This window comes from Phocoena sinus, chromosome 1 (genome assembly GCF_008692025.1).
Source record: "Phocoena sinus isolate mPhoSin1 chromosome 1, mPhoSin1.pri, whole genome shotgun sequence".
NCBI classification, from domain to species: domain Eukaryota; kingdom Metazoa; phylum Chordata; class Mammalia; order Artiodactyla; family Phocoenidae; genus Phocoena; species Phocoena sinus.
The window spans coordinates 60658743-60671418 of record NC_045763.1 but is presented as its reverse complement, the minus strand read 5'-3'; the positions used below and the strand labels follow the sequence as shown (position 1 = coordinate 60671418).

The 12676-nt window shown below is 36.1% G+C and overlaps 1 protein-coding gene across 4 annotated transcripts in view; it reads right to left on the bottom strand.

The window, feature by feature from the left end:
• Positions 1–12676, bottom strand: part of LRRC7 (leucine rich repeat containing 7) — a 514499-nt gene that overhangs the window by 396245 nt on the left and 105578 nt on the right. For all 4 annotated transcript variants that reach the window (XM_032604372.1, XM_032604363.1, XM_032604391.1 and 1 more), the window contains exon 2: positions 4787–4884. Coding sequence is in view for 2 of the 4 variants with exons in the window: in XM_032604363.1 (XP_032460254.1) it covers positions 4787–4884 (98 nt within the window). In the remaining 2 variants the exon portion in view is untranslated. The remainder of the gene's footprint in view (positions 1–4786; positions 4885–12676) is intronic.

The window sequence follows — 12676 nt, the reverse complement described above, 5'->3', positions numbered from 1 at the left end:
CTTGAATCATTAGGGAAAGGTTAAATCATGTTCAGTAACTTCTAATATGAAGGCAGGAACCTGACTAATTATCATGATTTTCACCAAACTGGTTAATATAAGAATATTTTGACATTTGGAAAGGTAGCATTCAGTTATTTGAAAACAAAATAATTTTAAATGTTATCTCCTGATAATATAAAACAGATTGTTTATATTAAGGAAAAGTAAAATATCAATGCTATAAGGATAGAATTATGTTATTAGGAATTTAAATTTTATGACGGTAAAAGAAAGAAAGAAAAACTCTTCAATTAATTTTTCTTATAATTCAGAAACTGAACAGAAAGCCTCTGTGGAATTTTAGTTCACACAGTACAGACTCAGGGAAATTTTGAGGAAAAATTATACCTTCATAGATATTGCTCTATATGAAAACAATTGTGTTTTTTTTTCTTTTAAACAGGCCACAATCACAACTATGCTACCAAAAATTACTTAGCTATTGAAAACTAAATTGGACTGAGTAAAAATTTAAAAAAAGACAACATAGCAAAGCTATTGAAACAAAGTTTAAGAAAATATAAATTTGTAAAAAATAAATTGAAGTCATAAACATTTAGGATTGTTTAGGACTGTTATATCCTCTTGATGAACTGACCCCTTTATCATTATGAAATTATCTCCTTTATTATGTTTTACTCTGGATTTACTTTTTTCTGATATAAATATAGTCACTCAAGCTTTCATTTAAATACTTTTTCTATCCTTTTATATATAACTTTTTCATATTTTTACATTTAAAAGGCATTTTGTATAGCAACTTTTTCTTTTTTTTTTTTTTTTAACCAATCTGACAGGCTTTCTCTTTTAATTGAGGTATTTACACCATTTACACTTAATGTAATTATTGACCTGTTAAGGCTTATGTCTCCATTTTATTATTTGTTTTCTGTTTGTTCCCTTGGTTTCTAATTCCTCTATTTTTTTTCTCTTGCCTTCCTGTGGGTTACTTGAATATTTTTTAGTTCAACTTTCATTTATTTATAAGTTTTTTAGTATAAATAATGAAGTAAGCAGCCATACTGAGAATATATATATATCAAGGAACTGCAGGAGATCTCTAGACCGTAAAGGTGGCCCTCAGCTGGAAGTCAGCAAAAAGCAGGGCTCTTGATCATAGAACCACAAGAAAGTGAATTCACAAGAAAGTGAATTCAAGCCTAAGTAAGCTTGGAAGTAGGTTCTTCCCCAATTGAGTTCATGATGAAACTTCAGCCTGGTGAGACCCTGAGGTAGAGAACCTAGACAAGCCCTACCTGGATTCTTGACCCAAAGAAACTGTGAGATAAACTGTTTTAAGCCAGTAAGTTTGTGGTAATTTATTACATAGCAATATAAAACTAATATAGCATCATAAAGAGATTATTAGTGGTCTGAATGAAAGCCGTCTCAGCAGAGTGATTGGGTAGGAGCCAGACTGCATTGATTTGGAGGAATGAGTTGGGGGTAAGTAAATGGAGTGAGTATAGATAATTCCTTTGAGAGGTTTGCCTGAGAGCAGTCTGAGAATGTAGGGCTGTAGCTGAATGGTTCTTTGGTTTTGAGGACAAAGTTTTTATTTTTATTTTTTAATGGTACGTAACTTGAGCATATTTAAAAGTCTGTCTTTTACAAGTATCAATTTTTACTGAAAGTTTGCTTGGCTATGTTAAATGCAATATAGCTAGATATAATTCACATGAAATAATTGGTTAAGAGCTATGTCTGGTGACCTAATGTTGATATTAATATTGATAATATTGTAAAAAGTATAAAAGATTATAAAAGACAGCAGTATGAATTCTGTTATTTAGCAAAACCCTCTTATTTGCAATATCTCCCAATGTAAGAGGGCTCACCTTGCATCTGGAGGATCCTATTGTCTGAGTCAAGTTCCACTGTTCTTTCAATTCTCAGTAAAACAAAACCACTATCATTTGGCTTTCTATGATGATTTTCTAAGTTGGCAGCTTTCCATGAGAGCTGACCAGTAAGTCTTGGTCTAGATCCCATGTTGAATTTGTAGAATCATAGGGAAAGAACTGTGTGAGACAAATTACTATCTAACACGAATTACTATCTAACATTGCTGCAAGAATTCCAACTTTATGTCATTTGTTTACAACCTGTTCCTTGCTTTATATTATTATTTCTAAAAACAGTGGTTATAATTTCTGTAGATTTTCATTTCTATGATCAAAACATGCTTTCTATCCTTAAATGGTTAGTTTGAAAAAAGAGAAACAATAATAATAAATGAAGAGGAAGAGAGAGAGGAGGAAAAAAATTTGCCAAGTCCCAAGTTCTATACCAGGTACTTAAAAAAATCTTCCTTAATTCTCCAAATAACCCTTCAAGGTAGGCTCTTTAATTAATCTTATTTTTCAAATAAGTAAACTGAGTCTTGGATTAAGGAAATAATACCCAGGGTCCTGCAGCTGTTCATTAAGTGTCACATTAGAACACCCTTATGGTGACTTTAAAGTTAATGTCTTAATTAACTACTATATTCCTCCCATTCTAAAAAAGAGGATTCTTTCTTAGGGAATTAACAGTGGTCTGTACAGGACAAGAAGGACTGTTCATTAAACTAACAAGGGGTAATGAAGACCTCTCTGGCAGGGAATAATACTTTACATGTTTCTCATTATGTCCTTCCATGTTCAATAACACAGTCAATCCAGCTGAGCTCCTGTAGTGATATTTCAAAAATTGTCCTGACTGCCACGATTCAATTGTTGAGGACTTGCTTGTTACAACACAGGAAACAGTTATATTATGTACCTTACATTATACAACAATAAGACTTAACTCTGAAATATGTCTATCACTATTAGTCTTTTGTATCCATGGTGATTTAATGTCATCTTGCCGCCAGTCATTTGACTTAGGCTAGTGGTTTTCAGAGTGGAGCTTGCATCAGAATCTCCTGTAGGGCTTTTTCAAAACACACAGATTACTGGATCCGACTCTCAGACATTTGGATTCAGTAGATGTGGGTTGTAGACCTTAAAATTTGTGTTTCTAACAAGTTCTCAGATGCTGCTAATGCTGCTGCTGGTCTGAAGACCACACTTTGAGAACCACTGGCCCAGACCAGGGTTTTAAAACCTTTTTTCTGTAAAGAATCAGGTTAATACTTTTGGCTTTGTGGACCATATAGTCTCTGTCACAACTGCTTAACTCTTCCTTTGCCATGGAAAGCAGCCATACACAATACTTAAATAAGTAGGAGATGGTTGTTTCAATAAAATTTTATTTACAAAAACAGGTGTCAGGATGGATTTGGTAAATGGACCATAGGTGGTCAACCTCTGGCACAGACCAACTCAGTATAAGAGGCCTGAAAAATAACTTTGTATATATTAAATATACTCTGTGACTCCATGAGAATCAACTATAGATTTATCCACAAAAACCCTTTCTAAGTTTCTAAATAAAATCTGCAGAACTATAACAGAGACTAAGCTGATTGTGTTAAACCAGCACAGAGGAGAAATCCCAAAGCTTCCCTATGAACCCAATAATAAAGCAATAGTTTTATGCACGAGTCTGCATCTTATAAACAGTTTTTGTTCTAACATGGCCATGAACTATACCTTCATTTTCAAATTTTAGTTTTAATTGGATATTGTTTATAATGTTAGAAACTATAAATATACCAAATAAAAGAAAACTAACACTATATTGAATGACATAGATGGCAACCCAATCAGATTATCTATTGACTTTATAATAAAATGAAACAAAACAAAGATATTCTACTTGCCATGAGTGTGCCCAGATTTAATATATTTGGTCTTTACCTGGAATGGTGTACTCCAAACTAATTTAAAATGCCAATATAACCCTAAAAATCTACTAAACTATATATGCCAGTGAACCCACTGCATTAGCTTTATCCTTACAAAATGTAAACTCCTGTAAAAAGGCATCATTCAGAAATTTTTTTCTGAATTTTTGTCATAATGGATTGTGATTTAGTACCCTGAAAATAATTAGATGCAAGTAACATGAGGAAAGCTAGTATTATGGATCATCTTATAAACTTAAAATGCAAGTATTATGTTAAACATCTCCAACAATGCTATATTTAGATGCAATATTTAGATAAAATCTCTACAATTATATATTATAATATTTTGATAATTTAAAGATGGATTAAAATGGCTTTCTGAGGGGATACATGACTTCTTTCAAAATCTTTTCCTAAATTCGATTAAATCAAATGTTTCATTTTGATCAATGGATTTAGATTTGCTACTAGACATTTACTCTTTAGTCTAGTGAAGTTGTTTTCAAAGAGTCCTCAGTTTTTTAAAAAAAAAAGGTTGAAAGAGAATTGTGGTCAAATGACACTGGAAAATGTTCACTTTAAACACACTTTAAAAGTTTTTTGTTTTGTTTTTGTTTTTTTGTTTTTTTTTTTACTTCAGGACTCTTTGGAAATAATATTCATGGTACAGATATCTAAGAAAGATGTGGTAAATCGTGTAGCTTTTTCCAATCTCATTTGAACATGGAACCAAGTTATTAGTAGAGCATTCTGAAGTACAAGAGAAACACTTAAGAAAACAATGTTCTTAGTGCCCGAATCCAGGTACCATATGATATTTTTTAAAAAAATAAATTCAATTAGAATCAACAAGTATTTGTTAAGTACCTCTGTTATCTGACTTATCAGTTAAAGGTTAACGTTTTACTTTTACTATGCCACTCACCTAAGTCTACCTAGAATGTAGTTAAACCTATTAAACATACTTACACTCCTCTTCAGGCCTCTTCCGAAGGGCTGCACGAACTTCTTTACAAGGACTTCTCTGATATTGTGGGGGATTCCTTCCCCTTATTAGGTTCTCCATCCTACAGGAGGGAATTAACAGAATATTTTAATACCAAAATCTTGATAAATTTTAACAAGTTAAATGGTTTAAATCAAGAGTCAACAATTCAGGTAGACCACACCATTAAGAGTATCTAGCAAGGAGTAAGACAGTAGGGAGTGGCAGTGACTGTGGTAAACTGGAGAGTGCTTGACTTTTCTTAGGCATTCCAATGTTAAAAATATAAAAACACATGTGGATGAAACTCATATACACATTCTCCAGTTAGAGACTGTTATGGACTGAATGTTTGTGTCCCCACCCCCTCCACTCCTCCAACCCTTCTCCTCCACCCCCCCATTCATATGTTGAAACTCTAATCCGCAGGGTAATGGTATTTGGATGTGGAACCCTTGATAGGTAACTAGGTTTAGTTGAGGTCATGAGGGTGGGACACGCATGATGGAATTAGTATTTTTATAAGATGAGGAAGAGAGACCAGAGCTCATTTTCCCCTGCCATATGAGGACACAGTGAGAAGGTAGTCATCTACAAACCAGGAAGAGGGCTCGCACCAGGAACTGAATCTGCTGGTGCCTTGATAGTAGACTTCTAAGACTCCAAAACTGTTAGAAATAAATGTCTATTGTTTCAGCCACCCAGTCTGTGGTATTTTGTTATAGCAGTCCAAGCTAAGTCAGAGCCCCATTAACTAAAGAATGATTACTTATAAAGCAAACACATTTATCAAAAATCAGGTTACCCTTTAGAAAGAAAGATCATACCTTTCACCAACATTCTGAATACCAGTTTTCAGGAGTTTTAATTGCTGCTTTCCTCTGTGCTAATGATTAAATTGGGAGGGGTTTTCTAATTCTAATCATTGTGACTTCTTAAAAATATGGTCAATATAAAGTACACTTCTCAGTTACTTCCAATGCTGACAACCAGAAAATAATAATAAATGGGCCAAATGCAACTTGGGTTGGCATATTAAACAGCATATACTCTGTGGTTAGTATTTTCTGGTTTTAGTAAACCTTACAGTTTTGTGCCAGCAATGCAGACTCTGCTTATTTTGAAAACATTAAACAACTATTGAGTGTTTAGGATTTGGAAATTCAGAACAAAACAATGATATTTATCATTTAAAAATATAAACATAGCTTTTAACATCTACATAATTATTCTAATGGGATATCACTGGTTTTAACAAACACGCTGGATGATAGCATGTAATGGTGTGGTTGTTATGGGTTATGATGGTAGAAAGTCTCCTAGGGTGAGTAGTACAGAGAATTATATTTCTAGTGTATAGAGAGGAAATTGGGAAAGGATAATCCAATAAAAGCAATATGTAAAATGGTGTGAAATATGAGATAAATAACCTTTTGTACTGGAAGAGTAACATAACACTATTTCTATGAGAAGCTGTCACTGGTTCTTAGAAATACTTTTCCAAATATATTTTCTTAAATCAAACCATTCATAGGTAGGGACTACTTTATATGTGTGTGTATGCTCTCTCATATGCCCATGCTTGTGTATGTAAAGTACGAGAAAACATTTCTCAATGTGTGATGATAACTTGAAATTTAGTTTCACTTGAAGATCATTTCAAGTGAGAAAAAGAGTTCAAGGTTATGATAAAACAATGACAGGAAATCAAGTGAAAACCTCAAGAGTTTAAGACATAAGTTGCTTTAATACTATATATGGGGGCAAAATTAAGCTTCCAGGACCATCCCTGCAGTTTCAGTATGAGGATTAGCCATGTAAATTATATAAAATGTTCTAGATTCTGACTCGAATTCAGTGCACTATTTTGATTACATGTTTCAGAAAATACATGAATTTTCATGATGATATAATAACAATTTAAGTGAACTTTAGTTAATCACTAGTATTTACAAGCTCAAGATAGTAAAATACAACAAACATAACCTACAAATGCAAGTATCTACATAAAATTGTGATTTAATTTTAAAAAACAATTAGTCATCATGATTATACAGATGAGGGATGACCACTTACCCTGGTTGGAAATCTACATAAACCAGTCTCTTAGATAGGCTATTACTTTTCCTTTTATGTTTCTGACTATTGAGAATGTGAAAACGAAAATGGTCTAGTTGATTTTGATGTAATTATATTTGAGGTTATGTCAGAAAAACTGAAATACAAGTTAGAAAGTACTGCCAAAGGCTCCAGGAAAGTTTCACTTACATGGTTGCTATTGGCATCAAAGATCACCAAGAATCATTGTGCCCAAATGTTGCATTATGGGAATGCTCACAAACAGATATGCAAGAGATTATGCAGTGTTAGCAATGCCGCATAGTTTAACTTTAAGGAGCCTAGGTTCTGGAATAGACTGCCTGGGCTAAACTCCCATTCTGTCTCTTAAAGGATGATTTTAGGGAAAGATACTTAGCTACTTTATACCTTAATTTTCTCAGCAATAAATGGGGATAACATTAGCTACCTCATAGGATTGTTGTGAGGATTAAATACGTTAATAGTGTACATGTGCTTACACTGTGTCCACCACAATACAAGAGCTCAGCAAATGTAGTTATTATTAATCATAATTATCCCAAATAAAAATGAAATCATATACTAAAATTTTAAATGTCTGGTATGTTAGGAGAAATATGAAAACTAGCCTTTATTTAATAAAGAAAAAGAACAGATGACACTGTTGAGAAAAAAATTCTGGCTAAACAAATGTTCTGGTTATTGGAAAAATACAAAACATCCATGCACATAAATTGCCAGTTTTCAAAATGAAGAACTTAATAAACTGTATTTCATTTTATTCAGTAAGATTTAAAGGATCACTATATGACAATCTTCCAAGGATACTCACATGGATAAAAGTGGGCTGGTAACCTCATGAATTAATTAAAATGCTAAATAACTTATTCTTTCTTAGAGAATTCAGAAGATGTTACAAAACTGTATAGTGGCCTTTGTCCTTAGCAAGAACAATGAATATATCTTACAATGTATTACCATTTATCATTTATTCCATCTAATCCTTACAACAACCTTCTGAAAGAACATTTTGAAGATGAGGAAGCTAATGTTCAGAAATGTTCAGTGACCTGATCCTGGCCACACAGGAAGTAAGAGGTGCAACTGAGATTTAATCAAGGTTTTCTGATTTTTTAAAAATCTTTTCCTAGTTGCTTTTTAACCCACTATTTCCATGAGTCTATGATTGGCTATAGATAATTTCACTAGCAGACTGAATACTTGCAATTCTACTATGTCGTGCATATTTAATTTTGATGGAATTCTTATTGAACATAATATTAAGATTAGTATATACTCATATATAAATAGTATATATTACATTAAATATAATACTACACAAATATATATACATTTGTAAAAATGTTTATCTTCTAATTACATGTTGAGTTTTTTTTATCATTTAGCTATTTTCATTGAAATGTTTGCTCCTATTAGTGATATTTTAAGTTTTTAGAACCACGAAAAAGATAACTGGGGAAGGGACAAGGGGAAGATGGCGGAAGAGTAAGAAGCGGAGATCACCTTCCTCCGAACAGATACACCAGAAATACATCTACACGTGGAACAACTCCTACAGAACACCTACTGAACGCTGGCAGAAGACCTCAGACCCCCCCAAGAGGCAAGAAACTCCCCCACGTACCTGGGTAGGGCAAAAGAAAAAAGAAAAAACAGAGACAAAAGAATAGGGACGGGACCTGCACCAGTGGGAGGGAGCTGTGAAGGAGGAAACGTTTCCACACATTAGTAAGCCCCTTCGTGGGCGGAGACTGCGGGTGGCTGAGGGGGAAAGCTTTGGAGCTGCGGAGGAGAGCACAGCAACAGGGCTGCGGAGGGCAAAGCGGGGAGATTCCCACACAGAGGATCAGGGCCAACCGGCACTCAGCAGCCGGAGAGGCTTGTCTGCTCACCTGACGGGGTGGGCGGGCCTGCGAGCTGAGGCTCGGGCTTCGGTAGGAGCGCAGGGAGAGGACTGAGGTTGGCGGCGTGAACACAGCCAGAAAAGGTTAGTGCACCACGGCTAGCTGGGAGGGAGTCCGGGAAAAGGTCTGGAGCTGCCGAAGAGGCAAGAGACTTTTTCTTCCCTCTTTCTTTCCTGGTGCACGAGGACAGGGGATTAAGAGTGCTGCTTAAAGGAGCTCCAGAGACGGGCGCAAGCCGCGGCTAAAAGCGCGGACCCCAGAAACGGGCAGGAGATGCTAAGGCTGCTGCTGCTGCCACCAACAAGCCTGTGTGCGAGCACAGGTCACTATCCACACCCCCCTTTCGGGGAGCCTGTGCAGCCCGCCACTGCCAGGGTCCCGGGATCCAGGGACAACTTCCCTGGGAGAACGCACGGCGCGCCTCAGGCTGGTGCAACGTCACGCTGGCCTCGGCCGCCGCAGGCTCGCCCCGCATCTGCATCCCTCCCTACCCCCGGACTGAGTGAGCCAGAGCCCCCGAATCGGCGGCTCCTTTAAGCCCGTCCTGTCTGAGGGAAAAACAGACGCCCTCCGGCGACCTACACGGGGAAGCAGGGCCAAATCCAAAGCTGAGCCCCGGGAGCTGTGAGCACAAAGAAGAGAAAGGGAAATCCCTCCCAGCAGCCTCAGAAGCAGCAGATTAAAGCTCCACAATCAACTTGATGTACCCTGCATGTGTGGAATACATGAATAGACAACGAATCATCCCAAATTGAGGAGGTAGACTTTGAGAGCAAAATTTTTGATTTTTTCCCCTTTTCTTCTTTTTGTGAGTGTGTATGTGTATGCTTCTGTGTGAGATTTTGTGTGTATAGTCTTGCTTCCACCATTTGTCCTAGCGTTCTGTCTTTTTTTTTCTTTTTTAAATTTTGTCTTAATAATTATTTTTTTATTTTAATAACTTTATTATATTTTACTTTATTTTATTTTACTTTATCTTCTTTCTTCCTTCCTTCCGTCATTCCTTCCTTCCTTCCTTCCTCCCTCCCTCCCTCCATCCCTCCCTCCCTCCTTTCTTTCTTTCCTTCTTTTCTTCTGTCTTCCTTCCTTCCTTGCTTCCTCTCTTTCTTTCTTTCTTTCTTTCTTCTTCTACTAATTCTTTCTACTTTTTCTCCCTTTCATTCTGAGCCGTGTGGATGAAAGGCTCTTGGTGCTGCAGCCAGGAGTCAGTGCTGTGCCTCTGAGGTATGAGAGCCAACTTCAGGACACTGGTCAACAAGAGTCCTCCCAGCTCCACATAATATCAAACAGCAAAAATCTCCCAGAGATCTCCGTCTCAACGCCAGCACCCAGCTTCACTCAACGACCAGCAAGCTACAATGCTGGACACCCTATGCCAAACAACTAGCAAGACAGGAACACAACCCCACCCATTAGCAGAAAGGCTGCCTAAAATCATAATAAGTCAACAGACACCCCAAAACACACCACCAGACGTGGACCTGCCCACCAGAAAGACAAGATCCAGCCTCATCCACCAGAACACAGGCACTAGTCCCCTCCACAAGGAAGCCTACACAAACCACTGAACCAACCTTAGCCACTGGGGACAGACACCAAAAACAACGGGAACTACGAACCTGCAGCCTGCAAAAAGAAGACCCCAAACACAGTAAGATAAGCAAATGAGAAGACAGAAAAACACACTGCAGCAGAAGGAGCAAGATAAAAACCCACCAGACCTAACAAATGAAGAGGAAACAGGCAGTCTACCTGAAAAATAATTCAGAATAATAATAGTAAAGATGATGCAAAATCTTGGAAATAGAATAGACAAAATGCAAGAAACATTTAACAAGGACCTAGAAGAACTAAAGATGAAACAAATAACAATGAACAACACAATAAGTGAAATTAAAAGTACTCTAGATGAGATCAATAGCAGAATAACTGAGGCAGAAGAACGGATAAGTGACTTGGAAGATAAAAGTGGAAATAAATACTGCAGAGCAGAATAAAGAAAAAAGAATGAAAAGAACTGAGGACAGTCTCAGAGACCTCTGGGACAACATTAAACGCACCAACATTTGAATTATAGGGGTTCCGGGAAGAAGAAGAGAAAAAGAAAGGGACTGAGAAAATATTTGGAGAGATTATAGTTGAAAACTTCCCTAATATGGGCAAGGAAATAGTTAATCAAGTCCAGGAAGCACAGAGAGTCCCATACAGGATAAATCCAAGGAGAAATACACCAAGACACATATTAATCAAACTGTCAAAAATTAAATACAAAGAAAACATATTAAAAGCAGCAAGGGAAAAACAACAAATAACACACAAGGGAATCCCCATAAGGTTAACAGCTGATCTTTCAGCAGAAACAGAAGAGACTGGCAGGACATATTTAAAGTGATGAAGGAGAAAAACCTGCAACCAAAATTACTCTACCCAGCAAGGATCTCATTCAGATTTGATGGAGAAATTAAAACCTTTACAGACAAGCAAAAGCTGAAAGAGTTCAGCACCACCATACCAGCTTTACAACAAATGCTAAAGGAACTTCTCTAGGCAAGAGAAGGAAAAGAACTACAATAACGAACCCAAAATAATTTAGAAAATGGGAATAGGAACATACATATCAATAATTACCTTAAATGTAAATGGATTAAATGCTCCCACCAAAAGACACAGATTGGCTGAATGGATACAAAAACAAGACCCAAATATATATGCGGTCTACAACAGACCCATTTCAGACCTAGAGACACATACAGACTGAAAGTAAGGGGATGGAAAAAGATATTCCATGCAAATGGAAATCAAAAGAAAGCTGGAGTAGCAATTCTCATATCAGACAAAATAGACTTTAAAATAAAGACTATTAGAAGAGACAAAAAGGACACTACATAATGATCAAGGGATCGAACCAAGAAGAAGACAAAACAATTGTAAATATTTATGTACCCAACATAGGAGCACCTCAATACATAAGACACATACTAACAGCCATAAAAGGGGAAATCAACAGTAACACATTCATTGTAGGGGACTTTAACACCCCACTTTCACCAATGGACGGATCATCCAAAATGAAAAGACATAAGGAAACACAAGCTTTAAATGATACATTAAACAAGATGGACTTAATTGATATTTATAGGACATTCCATTCAAAAACAAGAGAATACACATTTTTCTCAAGTGCTCATGGAATATTCTCCAGAATAGATCATATCTTGGGTCACAAATCAAGCCTTGGTAAATTTAAGAAAATCGAAATTGTATCAAATATCTTTTCCGACCACAACGCCATGAGACTAGATATCAATTACAGGAAAAGATCTGTAAAAAATATAAACACATGGAGGCTAAACAATACAGTACTTAATAACGAAGTGATCACTGAAGAAATCGAAGAGGAAATAAAAATATACCTAGAAACAAATGACAATGGATACACGATGACCCAAAATCTATGGGATGCAGCAAAAGCAGTTCTAAGAAGGAAGTTTATAGCAATACAATCCTACCTTAAGAAACAGGAAACATCCCGAATAAACAACCTAACCTTGCACCTAAAGCAATTAGAGAAAGAAGAACAAAAAAAAAACCCAAAGTTAGCAGAAGGAAAGGGATCATAAATATCAGATCAGAAAAAAATGAAAAAGAAATGAAGGAAACGATAGCAAAGATCAATAAAACTAAAAGCTGGTTCTTTGAGAAGATAAACAAAATTGATAAACCATTAGCCAGGTTCATGAAGAAAAAAAGGGAGAAGACTCAAATCAATAGAATTAGAAATGAAAAAGGAGAAGTAACAACCTACACTGCAGAAATACAAAAGATCATGAGAGATTGCTACAAGCAACTCTATGCCAATAAAATGGACAA